The 16,141-nt window shown below is 38.2% G+C and overlaps 1 protein-coding gene across 12 annotated transcripts in view; it reads right to left on the bottom strand.

Annotated features, from left to right (window-relative positions):
- IQSEC1 (IQ motif and Sec7 domain ArfGEF 1) overlaps nt 1–16,141 on the bottom strand; it is a 595,321-nt gene that overhangs the window by 337,497 nt on the left and 241,683 nt on the right. For 6 of the 12 annotated variants that reach the window (XM_053303424.1, XM_053303427.1, XM_053303440.1 and 3 more), the window contains one exon: nt 7,504–7,590. The exons of the other annotated variants lie outside the window; for them this stretch is intronic. In XM_053303424.1, the coding sequence (XP_053159399.1) occupies nt 7,504–7,590 (87 nt within the window). The remainder of the gene's footprint in view (nt 1–7,503; nt 7,591–16,141) is intronic. 12 annotated transcript variants of the gene reach the window in all.

The following is a 16,141-nucleotide window of genomic DNA, read 5'->3' as shown; positions in this document are numbered from 1 at the left end:
GTAGAACATTATCTTCCCTGCCAAGGAGGGGGGAAAAAGAGATAGAGGAACAGAATCATAAAGGGACATTTATGAGAATAGAACATTTAAAAATAATACAGCCCATTTGTAAGTTAGTAGATAAGGGTTATGATTTTTAGAGATTTAGAAACAAACGAGGAGGTTTCAGCAAAATTTCATTCAGATTTTTGGAGCAGGTCAGGCATGAGCACTCCCTACTTTCACTTGAAGCATGCTTTACTTATTCTGCCTCTACTTCACAAGGCTTTCAGTTAATTGGTCAAAAGAGAAATTTCAATTAGGACTTCAGTTACAGATACAGGAGCATGTTCATGAAGAATTATTTCTTACAGATGTGGCTGTACTCTCTTAAGAATATATAGGCAAGAACTCTGCTTCCAGAGTTCTTCCAAGTTGCCAGCATCATGAATAATGCTATAAACCAGAAGTCAAACACACAAATTACAAAAGCAATGTGAAATACCTACATCTGTAAAGCTATATTGTACTCTATGGTGGGAGGAAATGATGCCGGCTAGCAGGAAACTTGCACGAAGTCGCTTCTTTACCAATGACACCGCCATTGGCCATTTCCTTTAATTAAATAGCAGGCTAAAGAATAAGGATGGAAAGGAATATGATAAAAGGAGGAAAATAATAAAATCTAGAAAAGCACCACCTCTCATATTTTTGTCAGTTATTTCATATATAAATAACAGCAGCAAATGGGAAAAATACATTTTTTCCACTAGATCATAGACATAACAGATGAGTAAATTAAAACAATTTTGTTCTGCAGTGTGATTTTCTATGGAGTTTACTACAAAATATATAGTGAATTGTGTGTCACAACTTAAAACTCTTATTAAACATATTGTCTGACAGACAGTATGGTTTTATAATTTAATTACAGTACATTATAATCTAGAAAAGTTAATTTACAAGTGCTTGCTTAACAGTTGGTATGCCTTTTAAGTGGGTTTCTTGACTCTTATTTCTTAGGTTAATTCCCAGCCAGCTGTATCAGATATGCTTTCAAAATGTCCCTTGGTTTCAAAAATGTTTTTAATGTAAAGGATAGATGATAGGTAGGTGTCTGCAAAACCCTAATTTAAGACGGAGTCCTATAGTTCTCTAGTTCATAATGTATACTTAGAAACCATTAAAATAACTTTATACTGTTTTAATGTAGTCTGTTTATTAATTCAGTGTAAATATTCATCCGGCACAACACTTCTATTTATTTTATTTTTTAAAAACAATCATTACAATCATACATTTGTTTAAAATCTTCTCTATGCAGATGAATAGGGGATAATTTAGAACTTGTATCTTCTCTGAATCAAGAGCTAAACAATCAAACTGCACACTATTCATTCCATTACAAATTTGTTCATAGTCAGGATCCCATGGACATGCCATTCTTACCACTGTTTCTTCGATTCTGCAAACATATTACAGAGGCCTTTAAAAAGTTGGCTATATATAGAAATACACATTATTGTGAGAGCACAATGATAAAAATATGGAGGATAGGGTATGCTGGAAAAGGATAATAATGTCTACATAGCTTTGATAACAGACTTTGATAAAATACACAAAATTATTTCATTAGCTATTAACATATCTAGGCCTCTGGGATAGAGAAAGTCTGTCTAAGGCATTTGCTTCTTCCTAATAATTTCTGAGTCTCTTGGTTATATCAGGTGACATTACAAACTCCTCTCAATTACATCGCTATAATATGGTCTAACATTTTAGAGCCATATATTTCTACCATAGTGGTCCCTTCTCATAGCAACCTTCAATCACACCTGTGCAGGAATCATCTTTCTATTCAGAAAATATATAAATGTCAAGCAGCAACTTGCTTGCAATCAGCATAAATAATATTGTTGATCATTATACATCTTTCTGCTTTGGAAAGTAGAATATTTGCGAGTGGAAATTTGTTAAAATGTTAATCCACCATGATTTGTTAAAACAAAAAAATATTGCTATTAATTTCAAAGAACAATATTCTCAGAATAATATTTTTTTTTTACCTCATAGAGGTGTTGAACATACATTATGCAGGCAGATACTGTAAGAAAATGGTGGAATTTCTTTGGTACTATAACATCCTTTGCAATATCTTTTTGCTTTCACAGGCATCACTGGGGGGAAAAAGAAAAAAAGTATCTAATTTCAAGCTGTATAGACAAAAGTCTTTCGATAACACATTAAGAAATTGACATGAAGAGAAATGTAAGCAAGAAATGGAAAAGGTGAATGAGCACTAAGGTGATGATGAGAGCTGCCATACCATTCCATGTGTAGCAAGACAAAAATTCACACATTTAAAGTTTGAAACAGAACATGGAAAATTGATTTACAAATGAGTTAATGATCGACAAGTGAATGTCTTCCATGTGTATGTTTAAATTATGAGTAAAGTTCACTAGCCACCCAGGCAGTTCTTAAAATCAGGACTCATCTGGATTTTGTTCTAAAATCAGGACTCATATATCCATGATATGAACTGAGGCAATGATTATTTGGGGGGACAATAAAAGAGGGAGGAGAGGACAGGGATGGGGAGATGCTGTAGTTCACTACTCTTTCTTTTCCATTCCATCCCTCCTCCTCTTAAAATCCAGTGCAGCGGGGATGGGTGGTGGGTGGTTGAATAGAGAAGCAGCTCTTCACACCTGCTGTATTGCCATGGTGTAAGAGCACTGGAATCTTGTGCACTACTGATTGGGGGGCGCGCATTTGGCACCCCTCCTCAGGGGTGCCTTAAGATGTTAGGCCGCCCTGCTTAAAATTCCAAATTCAAAAAGCAACAATGTGGATTTGGTAAAAGACCTTTTACAAAAGCAAATACTAGTATGAGCTCTTTCATTTCTTACCAATTTTCCATTTACAATGTTCATGCTAAATCCCTTGGAAAGCTTCAATCCTGCTTAAACAAGAACATGAGAACCTAAATGTGGTTACAATGCTGGCAGATAACCACGAAGATCATTGGTGCCACAATAAGCAATATCTCAGTCAAAAACATTTACCAAACTAGAAATAGAATCCCAAATCCATTCAGATAGCTGTGTACAACAGTAATTCTGAAATTAGAAGTGGGGACAGATCAAAATAGAGGCAAGGATCTCATGAAGACCCTAGAAAAGGTTGGAGCCCTTGCTCCATTTCCCCCAATATGCAACTTAAAGTGCAGCATGTCCATATAGGAACTGTTTATGCAAGTGGTGGAGCTGACCTTAGTTCTATGGACCTACACAGTGCTAAATTTATAGGAGGAATATGGGGAGCCTTTACTGAAATAATACTGTAAATGCATGCATGTCATCATTGATAAATACTTGTGTAACTTGCATTGCACCCACACCAATAAAAATATGAGGCTGAATTGGAGACAAAGGGCCACAACATTATTTAATCTGGAATCAACTGAGCAACAAAGGGATTGGATTTCCATTAACCCACTACCCAAGGCATGAATTGTTAACATAAAGGGCTTCAGGCTATCACAGTCCAGCTCAGAGAAGCCTCACAACCTAGAGCTTATCGTAGGATATGTGTACCTAGCTGATGAAACAGTACTATTTGTTTTAGAGCTTTTAAAAGGTAAAGTGTGCTGTTGAGTCGGTTTCTATTCCTGGCAACCACAGAGCCATGTGGTTGTCTTGGGTAGAATACAGAAGGGTTTTACCATTGCCGTCTCCCGTGCAGTATGAGATGATGCCTTTCAGCATCTTCCTATATTACTGCTGCCTGATATAGGTGTTTCCCATAGTCTGGGAAACATACAAGCGGAGATTCAAACCAGCAACCTCTGGCTTGCTAGTTAAGTCATTTCCCCACTGTGCCATTATGTGGCTTTAGGTACATTGAAATACACAGTTTAAATAAATGCAAATGGTGTTCCTATTTTAAAGTAGAATTCCACCCTCCCTGCCCCAAGCTTCCTGAAAGGCCAATCCTGAATGTCAGGGTAGAGGATGCTTTTAAATGATGTAGGATCTGATATGGGGCATTACAGATAAAAGGAGAAGTTACCAAAAATGGCAAAAACTCTCTTTGCACAAGTGGAAATGCCTTTCTGTTTGAATAAGTCACCGCTGGATCCAAGCCAATCAAGCCAGAACTTTACAGAAATGCTTTTTCCAATGCAGGAACCATCATCCTGATTGCACACATATCAAAGTTTAGGAAGAAAGAGTTATGCTTCACATTACAGAAAATAAAATATTTTAGCACACTTTCAGCCATGAAAAGAGCACTGCAATTTTTCAAGATCACAATAAGAATTAATTAAAATAAGTTATTGGAATAAACTGGAATTAAAAATCATTTATTTTATAAGACTATTAAGTAATTTACGAATTAAACTATTTTTAAGAGTTCCTTTAAAATTCATAGCATTAACATATTTTGTCTTGCCAAATCAATGATGGCATTTAGCACAATATGCTAAATGTCCTTATGTTAAAATATATAGATCTTTGTTAGACTACCAATTAACAATAGGGATTTAGCATAATTATATACTATGCATTAATAAGCAAATCATTGCTGCAACTCTAAAGTTATTGCCAATTGTAATTATATGCACTGAAGTTCTAACACAGCAAAATGAAATGGAAAAGAGTCCCTTTCAGCTTGCTTCAGCAGAGCAATGTTTATCCTCCTCAGCTACTGTAGTATCACATTGGCTACAGCAACCTAGCAGCTTGTGATCCACTAAGCTAAGTGCAGACCACTAGGAATAATTGTGTGACAAATTCTCCTCTTTTTCGAATTCCTGAAAGCAGCAAAATTGTTGAGCCTCCTAGGCTACCATATACAGCTGAAGACCTGAATTTGGCTTGCAAAGTCACAAGATGTCTAGGTCTGTTCTACAGCAATTAAAGGTAGTGAACTTAAAAAGAAATGGAGAAACTCCATTCCATATCACTGGAATAGACAGGTATAATTAACCTATTGGGAACACATACAAGTGGGTTACACATTCACTGTTACCAAACTGCATATATTTGTGATGGAAGCAAGTAAAATATAAGGAGAAACAGGAGGAACAAAATGCTTAAATATGGAAAACAAATATGCAACATATGAGCTATGAGGGGAAAACACATCTTAGAAAGCAAGAAACTACATATATGCATTTACAGATTTAGGATTCATTGCTGATTTTCTTCTCTTTACTAGTACAAGACAAATATAACAAATTTTAAGTACCATACCATCAATATTTAGCACAAATGTTATTCATGAGCTGGCAAATTTCCACTTATTTGAAATCAATTTTAAAAATCCAAGTAAGCAAGGAAATTATATGCCCAATGCATTCATAATTTCCATCTCTCTATATTATGAACTGCATATATATCCTACCTCCATTTGGTCACCAGGAATCGCAGTTTATATGTGGAATACACCTGTCTCATATCTGTTTATTTTATACTACGTTATTCAGTTTGGAGAGTCTTATATGCTGGAAATAACATTTATGTGGAAAAATTTAGAAAAGAAAGGACAAAACTTATCCTGCATAGCTATCCTTATACTATTTGTCTCTTAATAACACCAAGGACAAGTATGACTCAGATAGCTAATATTTAAAACCAGACAACTACTAAAAGACTACACGTCTTACTGTTTTTTCTCCTGAATTTATTTATTTAATGATTTGATTTGATTTGTATACCGCCCTTCCAAAATGGCTCAGGGCAGTTCTAATCTGAATCACAGATTAGAAAAGATGTGATACAATTCTGGCACCTTCTGAGGATGTTTGATTTTAGCTTGTGTGTGCTTCTTCTGTACTGAGAAAAGACTGGAGGTAGTGCATGGAGCTTGAGGCAGGCGGCTCTGCCCTCTCTCACACAAGGCCCCAGGACTGATTTAAAGACAAAGTGGCCAGAGTAGCCAACGTATTGCTAGCTCTTCTTCCAGTCTCCATTACACACTCTTTTAGCTCCCTGTGCCAGCATTGTTAGACATTGTTTCAGAAGACATGATCTCTCAGGTCTGAATGTGTGTTCTTTTCAAAAAATTGTACTTCTCTGAGTATCATGCATATTTGTATAAGCAGGGGCACACCTAGGTAATTTGGGTAACTGGACCACCCAGCTGTAAGCCCCACCCGACACAAGACCCCCCAATCTCCTTGGAAGGGCCCCACCAAAGCTCCACTTAAAAAAAAAACTCTTAACATGGCCGAGGAGTGGCTGCGGGGGGTGGGGGAGAGGAGCAGTCCTTCTCCCTTCTCCACCCTCCCCCGGAAGCAGTGGAGTGGGAGCAGGAGCGACGCCGGGTGTGCCTGTGCAGTTTAGAGATCGTCGTCACAAGCCTGTGACATCACGGACTTGCAACGATCTCCTCTGTGCAGTCGCACTTTACAGTTGCTTAAAGATGCTGGCCTGAATGGATGGGCCCAGCATCATTGCTGCTCACACCCCAGTGCCGCCGGGGGAGGGGTAGAAAGGAGAAGGACTGCAGAGATCGTCGCAAGCCCGTGACATCATGGCTTGCGACGATCTCTAAACTGCGTAGGCGCACCTCATAAGAACAGCCCTAAGGCCCATTCAGTCCAGCATCCTGTTTTGCACAGTGGCTGACCAGATGCTGCTGGAAGCCACAGGCAGGAGTTGAGGGCATGCCCTGTCTCCTGCTGTTACTCCCCTGCATTTGCTCACCCTCGCAGTTGCTTAAAGACGCTGGCCCGAATGGATGGGCCTGGCATCGCTCCTGCTACCCCACCACTGCTGGGGGAGGGGGGGAGAAGGGAGATGGACTGCTCCACTCCTCCCCCCCCCGCAGCCACTCCTCAGCTGTGGTAAGAAGGTTTTTTTGTTTTGTTTTTAAAGCGGAGCTTTGGCGGGGCAGGCGTAGGATGGCTGCCGGAGGCCCCCAGTCCTGGCCATTTGGAGGCTCCCCTGGACCTTGGAGGACTGGACTGGGTCCCCAAGCTCCAGGGGTTAGTGCGCCTCTGTGTATAAGCAGCTAAGGGATCATCACATGAGCACCTGGATTATGTGACTGCTTTTAAAATCAACTGAAAACTCTTATTTGTTCAGGCTTTTGCTTAGGGGTTTGCCAGTCACTCTATGGCTGTTGCTTTTTTGTTTTTATGGTCTAAGTTTATTTTAATATTTTATTGTGATTTATGGAATTCTATTGTATTAGCTTTTGTAAACCTCCCTGGGATATGTTTTATAAAAAGGGAGTATATACATTGAATAAAATAAATAAATAAATTTTATGGGCATGCCATTTGTACAGAAACTGGGAAGACTAGACATTTTATCCTATTTTTATGAAAAATTCTTCATAGACTTACCAAATTTACACCAAGTTTAAAGTATTTACATAAAAGTTTAACATTAAGCTAGTTTGTTGTGATTTGTACAACAAAGTTATATTCACTTTTTATCATATGGAACTATTTAAAAAGTTTTATCTCTCTATGAAAGGAATAATTGGGTGGACCATAACTACTCTTACCTGTACTCTGAGTGTGTGGCAGGGACAGTTAGCTGGGTATGGTACAATGGAGCTGGACAGCAAAACTGGTGCAGAGTATTTATAGACCTACGACACAAGGAAAAACAAAGTCAACATACCAAGTGTCTAGTAAGGGGCTTTCTAATGGAAAAGTGGGTGCTAAGAGTAATATCCGAAAGGTTTCAATCAATTTGTACTTTAAAAAAAATTAAAAATCCTGTCAAGTCAAATTCCCTGAAAATAAAGGGGATAGCCTCTATATAGGTTATGCATACATACAAAATGAGTTGATGATTGATTGCAAAGAAGAGTCAAAATTTTGTTGTATTTAAAATTGATGTATTCCAAAATAATTGTCTCTGCTGTATTATTGTAGCAATGATAAAAAGCTCTGGGTTAGTTGGAATATCTGCAGAAATGTCAAAACAAGATCTGTGGATTACTCTGCACCAGTCTAGCCGTTCTTCTGTTAAGTTACTTTAAATTGTATTGTGCTTTCAGGCATTATGGAAATTAAAGGATGCTGGAATAAATATAAAGTCATGTGCACTTATGTCTTAGTGCCTTAAAAATAACAACTATCTGATAATATTGCAAGAACCTATTTTCCTATTGGAAATTAATTCCCTTGACTGGAAGATGAATCTTAAATAAGCAGTTTTTAACTATACAAATAATTAAATATTTAACATTCTCTGTCAGCATATATCTACAATTAAATTAATAAAACAAAATATAGATCAAAATGTATCACAAGGAAACACAATATGATACAGCAGAATGAATAAAAATAATTTAAAATGTAAATGCACAGAAGTGTGACTCATATTTGACATTTGTCTGAGAAATTTTTAAGCATGGTTTAGTGCAGAATATATTGTGCGATGACACCATAAAATCAAATTTCCTGAATGCAGCAATCTGGAAACTTGGCAGCATTAATGAAAAGCCAGGTCAATGATCTGATAAAAGTATGCAATAGCTGTGATCCATTCTACAGAATAAAACGAGGCTGTCAACAAGTTCTCTCATATATATGATATATATATTCATTCATTCCAACTGCTCATTTTGCTGTTCACAGCATGTTCCTGGGATTTTCAAGAGAACAATGTATTTTAGTTTCAGGTGATTAAAGAGAAAGTTCTACAAGTTCATCCTTTTAAAAGATCAAAAAGAAGAAATAAGCAGAAAATGCCATTCTGTGTCTAGGAAGGGATGAAGTCAATTATTAATCTTTTTTAAAATGAAAGTCATATTTGTCTGATTTTTGCTCGAAAAGGTTAAAACAGCTAAGAAACATTTTAGGTGTTCAATGAGCCACCTAAAATGTGAAACTGAAGAGGAAACAGAGCTCATAGACACTATTCTAATGTGTGGTGTAGATCTATACACAGGTGTCACAAAACCTCACAGTTAAATTGTATATCAAGTTTTCAGTACAAGGATCAGAATGCAGGAGATTATTTTGATCTGTCTGTTCTGGATGGGATCACACTTCTGCAGAAAGACCAGGTACACACTCTGGAGATGCTTCTGGATGCACACCTTTCCCTGGTTTCCCAGGTTGAGGCAGTGGCCAGAGGTGCTTTCTATCAGGTTCGAGTGATATGCCAGTTGCGTCTATTTCTTGAGATAAACATCCTCAGAATGGTGGTACATCTGCTGGTCACCTCCAGACTTGACTACTGCAATGTGGGGCTGCCTTTGTACGTAGTCCGGAAACTGCAGGTGGTCCAGAATGCAGCAGCCAGGTTGGTCTCTAGGTCTTCTCAGAGGGACCATATCACTCCTGTGTTGAGAGAGCTACACTTGCTACCAATAAGTTTCCAGGCAGAATACAAGGTACCAACTTATAAAGCCCTAAACAACTTAGGCCCTAGGTATTTAAGAGAACATCTTTTTCGCTATGAGCCCCACTGCCCATTAAGATAATTAGGAGGGGGTTGTCTATAGTTGCCACTGGCTCCTCTGATGGCTACTCAGGGACAGGGCTTCTCTGTTGCTGCCCCAGGGCTCTGGAATGCACTTCCTGCCAAAATAATAGCCTGACAACTCTTAAAGTTGTCAGAGGCTGACATCTTTGACAATTTAAAAAAAGACAGTCAAGACACATTTATCTACCCAGACTTTTACATTAGATATGGCTTTGATAGTTTTTTAATGTTTACATTTTAAATTATTGTGATTTTATCCTTTTTATTTTGTTGTAATCTGTATTTTATTGTGAGTCCTTTTATCCTTTTTTATCCTTTTTATTTTGTTGTAATTTGTATTTTATTGTGAACCGCCCAGAGACATAAGTTTTGGGTGGGATATGAATACTTAAATAAATAATAAATAAATACAGGTCAGTTAAGCATTAATGTCAGTTCAATGTTCATGCTAAACTGTGGTTTGATCAGCCTCATATTTTTCACACACACACACAAAACATGCTCCAAACCACAAAGTCAGGGAAGTGGCACAAAGAGGGTATAACCTCTTTGTGTCACTTACATGACTTCCTGGTTTGGGCAAACCATATAGTTCATCATTATGTATGAACTGGGAAATTATTATTTGCTCTTGTCCACTTTAGGAGGACTAAATCAGAACTGGAACCCCACTTTAGACCATGGTTTCCAATTCTTGTTTAGATGACAAACTTGTAGTTTGCAGAGTTAGACATACTATAACTTGCCTAAAATAGAGACATATTGAGAAAATAAAGTGTCCAAGCCCAAAGATAGCCCAACCATGGCTTGGCATTTCATGTTAACTGGTTGTTTGACTATACTGGAAAAGATATGTAATAAGTGAAAGATATGTGTATAATCCTATTTTATAATTGGTTTTTCTAGTTCAAGTTCTTTCCCATTCCACAAAACTGTGAAAAGTTTGAACTTTATTTTCTGTAAAAGGCATTCCAACCCTTAAATTATGAAAGCCCAATGTGTTAACGTATGTTGTATATCAACTCTTACTACTGAAAATAATTCTTATATATTTTAATTGACTTCTATATTCTTTATCCAAAACGTTCAGACTTGAGGTTGCCATACTTTAACACAAAACAGTGATAGCTGCCTGATGATTTTTAAAATTCAGAGTTATGATATTAGTGACAATACAAAGTAAAATCTAATGTTTGATCAATTGTTTGAAAACATTTTCAAATTACTGTATAGTAGACAATAGAAGACTATGAAAAGAAAAAAAAATGCTGTCAAGATTTCATTTTTCATTACAGTTTGATGTGTTTCCCCCCAAAAAACCTGAAAATCAGCAGTTTAAGAAGTTTGTTCTCAAAGTATCAATGATAAGAAATCAGGCCATGAGGGAAAAGCCTGAATGCAGAGTTTTGGAATCTGAGAAATTGATTCATAATTTACTTATACACCATGTGGAAAGAAATTCACACCTGAATATATTCTGCAATATATTGCTGTATTCAATACAATACAGCCATATAAACCAGGGACTCATAATCATTGCCTTTTGTATTACAAATAGGGTTGTACCTTGGAGATGTTTACAATCGAACACAGCCCTATACAATCATTTTGCACAATAATCCAGTGTTCTCTCCCAACTTTGAACATTCTATTTTAAAAAATAAATATTTTGTGAAACTAATACACAAACAAACAAACACACACACACACCCCTGACCAATGCCTACATACACTTGTCTGTATCCTGTAGTTTGAAATAGCGTTCTTTTGTAAATAAAGCACTGCTATGGTCTAGGTAAGAGGATCTTCATGTTTTGCTAATGTGCTATAACATTAAGTCCCATTCACTCACATCTACAGAAAACAATATTTACTGAGGTATAGAATAGAGGGCACAAAGATTTAGGAGAAGGTCATGCTTGGATCAGTCCTCACCCACTTCTTTAGTTTCCAAAAAAACTGTTATCAGTCAAAAGCTATATACTTTTTAAACTATACCATTTTTAAAGCATTAAAAATTTAAAGAGTGCCTTCTATCTTTATACTGGTTAATTATTGATTTGAAACCAGGTTCCGGTCTAATTTTTAGAGATAGAAGTTGTGGGGTTTTAATCTAGGTTACGTAGCATCACTCTGTAAATTTTGCTTCTTAATGCTCAGTGCTTGGGGAGGTGAAGGGTGAAATGGATCATTGGTGAAAGAAAGCACTCTGCATAGTCTCAGAGGCACTATTAACTTATTAAGAACTACCTCCCCTGATTTCTCAAATTGATCTTGGATGTGTCAGTTCTTGCTATGCCTCCATCTTGATCTGTAAAGATGAACATTTTATTGCATGTGAACAGCTAGTATAATATAAATTTCTACCATCTGTTCACAAGTAATGTAATATTGTTTGTCACAGTCAGAGTGATAGCCTGCACCATGAGCAGCAGGAGGGGAGATGAGCAAAAGAACTCAGTCTTATTATTGATTCCATCTTTTAAACTGTAAAACTATACAGCTCAGCCAACCAGACCTCAATAGAGTGAGATGACGAGGCAAACCAGGTTCAGAAACCATAGTCATTAACAGTTGGGTATGTTCGTTAAAGCAATAAGCAGATTTGTATGATAGGAAACACTGCAGAAAACCATAACAGCAATAATCTATCAAAGTAATGCATCTAGCTATATTGGTTTCCTACATCAGCCAAGTTCTAAAACCCACCATTTTCTTTCAGCTCCCACAAATTTTCTTTAGTAGCTATCTCCTTTCCTAGCCTCATTGTGGCTTATCTGATTTGCTCTCTCTTATCCCTAACTAAATTCTTGAATTTCCCTATACCTTATATAGTTTGATTTTGACTTTCCCATCGATAGTTTTGGCCATTTGGAAGGGCAGTGGTTCTAAATTTATGAGTTAAAAACATTGCCATATTCAAGCTCTCCAAATCCAGGCAGCCTAATGTTCATATTATGTAAATTATGCACATTAACTGATGCAATGTCCAGTTGACTTATATCTGCTCTGGATATCTACCAACAACAGTTGATGAGGATCTTTTTACCTGACTATTTCATGTAGCATTAAACACCTAGGCTTTATATCCCAACACTTTTTAATATACAAATTCAGTTGTTACAAGTTCATGTATAATTGATATGGAATTATTTAATCCCAGCTTATAAAAGTGTATCAAATAATTGTATAAAAGTTAGTTCGGTTCATGTCCCTAAAATAATATAGAGCCATGAGCCTTAAAATAAAGAAAGTTGTTCAGTCAGGAGAAGTGTTCAAACCAGGAATGTGGGCCACTCTCAAGAATGTGAGATAGGAGGCCAGAAATAACAAATGCCAGAACCTGTGGGGAGATAGATAACATAGGTATGCAACTAGTCCATTAGCCAAATCCCTCACTCAAGCAAAAACAGATATCCCTGGCACCAGATACTGATAGGGAGTAAGATTATCAGAAAGGCCAAGTAGTAACTTATCTTCCCAGGCTCTAAATAGCAGCTCTGGAATGTGTATGTTTAACTACCAATGATGTATTAATTGCTTTACTGATATGCTTGTCTGCTTGAAACCTATATAAACTGGTCAACTGTGCAGCTTCAAGGCGCAGTACCAGCCAGATTATCTCTGACTGTACTCGTGCCTTTCTTGATCAAGAAATAAAAAGCTTATTTTGAGCATGCATCCTTGCTGCATTTGACTTCATTCAGTCAGGCAACAAGTATAATTGTGGGAACTCTGTCTAATTCTCTTTGGTTCTGGCAAGATGTCCCATTCTCTATCCATGTGATAGAAGGATGAACACAAGTGGCTGAATCAAACAGGAGGGCACTGTTCCAGAGGACTTTTTCCCGCTACATAATTAGCTGTGTGCAGTGCTGTCATGGATTCCTCACCAACTGCAGACTACTACCCATATAGTATGCTATTTATTGGATAAGAGACTCAATCAAAGCTCATGCTGAGGAGTAGTGCTAAGTGCATTTTCATCACTTCTGAATGCTACCGTTGACTCTATGCTAGGAATTAAAGTTTTCAATATGCTTGAGCCTTCTCGCCATTTACATTCTGAGACCAGCACATAAAATGTAACACCAAAATGACTAATTTACAATACTAGTATAGGCTGGAAAAGAGGAGGAGCCAGGGACAATTCATGGTAGATTAAAGCAAAATAAATACACTAAAAAAAATCAATAAAAAATAAATGAAGACTACACAACTACTTCTGAGCAGACATTCCGCTATAAAGCCAAAAATCTTACATATTACAACACAACATGGTAGGCAGTGATTTATATGAAAAATGTAAGCTATTGTAGGGAATTCTTGCTAAAAACCACAAAGGCAACAATGATTGCCTGCATATTTTGTTCCATATCTCAGATTTTACAAGGGCCAAAGCTTAGCTCAAAAAGAAAAAAAGAAAAAGAAAAAAAGAAAAAAGAAAGCCAATAATATTAGCGAGCTAATGGGCTAAATGACCGCTGAGTGAGATGCCTAAAATCCACGAAATACTCAGAAATACAGGTTAATACCTTAACCTGGCCCCTAAAGTTTTTATTTTGCCCAACACATTAGATTGTTTCCTGAACTACTTTCTAACCTCTTGCCCTGTAGTTGAACTCTAAATGACCCTTTGGGATTGAAATTAGCTAACTAAACAACACACACATTCTTCCAGAAGCAAATGCAAACTGTAGGAATCACTTCCAGTGATGTAGTTGCAAATTCAGGAGTGCAGACACTCTCCTTGACAGTCACAATAGCCACACCCACCTTGACAGCCACACCCATCACAATGGCCACAAGCCCTGACTTAGATACAATAATTTCCGGGGGGGGGGGGTAGGGGGGGTAGGCTGTTGCAAGAAATCAAATCATGTATACAAGAATGAATGACAGGAAATGCCCCCTGAAATGCTCTAGTTCTTTCCAAAGGACCATATACATGGAATTTCTGAATGGCTGTTGGCTATTTTGAAATTCAATGCATTCCATGGCCATTTGGAAGAAACCATTGCATTTCTGTGGGCATTCTGAGTCATGCATTTTAGGATGTCCTCACATTAGTCTACTGTAGGACTTGATTTCAGTCCCAGATTCAATTCCTGGCATCATCTCCAGGTAGGGCTGGGAAAGACTCCTGCCTGATATAGAAAGTTGCTGCCAGTCAGTGTAAACAATACACAGAGATAAATTGATAAATGTTCTGACTCAGTATAAAGGCAGCTTCCTATGTTCCTAAAACAGGAAGAATGGTAATAAACAACTGAAATAACAAGAGCAGCAAATTATTTCCATGTAGAAAGCCGAAGGCTTTGCATCCCTGATGAGACCCTGGAGGGGAAAAAAGTACCGGGGTGGGGGGGCAGGGATTCCCTGTCTGTCCATGCAACACTACATCACAGAGCCTATCTTCACTTCTTCCCCCAGGGCCCTATCCAACCTTGCTACACCTGCTGGATCCAAATACCTTTCAGCTAGTCGTACCTATTGTAAGGGAGTGTCATTTTCCCTCTAACAAATGAACAGATCGAGGCTGTGACTGATTAAAAAAACAGAAATTATTATTTCTGGGAAGCTAGAATTGGTGTTACAAAAGAAAGAGAATGGAGGGAGGGGAACCAAAGCATAAGCCTGCAAATGCCAGCCAAGCTCTCCTCCTCTCCTTGCAGTAAAGCCATTCTACAAAACCCCTTTCCTTCAAATTTAGTTCAGGCTGCACAGTTCCCTTCTCCAGTACTGGAGAGCTGAACTGCCCACTTTAAGCACACTTTTAGCCACTTGTGAGGTGTCGGGGAAGGGATGAGGGACATTTAGAAGTGGGAAACAGAGAACTGGCAGAGAAGAATGAACATAAGAACATAAGAACCGCCCTGCTGGATCAGGCCAAAGGCCCATCTAGTCCAGCATCCTGTTTCACACAGTGGCCCACCAGATGCCGCAGAAAGCCACAGACATGAGTTGAGGGCATGCCCTCTCTCCTGCTGTTACTCCCCTGAAACTGGTACTCAAAGGCATCCTGCCTTTGAGGCTGGAGGTGACCCACAGCCCTCCAACTGTTAGCCATTGATAGACCTTCACTCCATGAAGTTATACAAACCGCTCTTAAAGCCAACCAGGTTGTTGGCTGTCACCACATCCTGTGGCAGAGAGTTCCACAAGTGGATCACACATTGTGTGAAAAAGAACTTCCGTTTGTTGGTCCTAGACCTCCTGGCAATCAATTTCATGGAGTGACCCCTGGTTCTAGTGTTGTGTGAGAGGGAGAATAATTTCTCTCTCTCCACTTTCTCCACACCATGCATGATCTTATAGACCTCTATCATGTCTCCCCCGCAGTCATCTTTTTTCTAAACTAAAAAGCCCCAGGTGTTGTAGTCTTGCCTCATAACAAAGGTGTGGTAGCACCATAGTTTTGTATAAGGGCATTAGAATACTAGCTGTTTTATTTTCAACGCCCTTCCTAATGATTCCTAGCATGGAATTGGCCTTTTTCACAGCTGCCGCACGTTGAGTTGACACTTTCAATGAGCTGTGCAGCAGGACCCCAAGATCCCTCTCCTGGTCAATCACCGACAACTCTGCGGGGAGGCTCATGCTATAAACGGTGTTTGTGTAGAGGGCAGCAGTTTAGTTGCTACAAAAAATAGGCGTGTGCACAAAACTGGCTGGCCTGTGTCAGTTCAAGGCCAAACCAG

The sequence above is a fragment of the Hemicordylus capensis genome, chromosome 2 (assembly GCF_027244095.1).
Source record: "Hemicordylus capensis ecotype Gifberg chromosome 2, rHemCap1.1.pri, whole genome shotgun sequence".
Taxonomy (NCBI): Eukaryota; Metazoa; Chordata; class Lepidosauria; order Squamata; family Cordylidae; genus Hemicordylus; species Hemicordylus capensis.
Note: the sequence above shows the minus strand (reverse complement) of the source record. Positions and strands in the feature narration are given on the sequence as shown.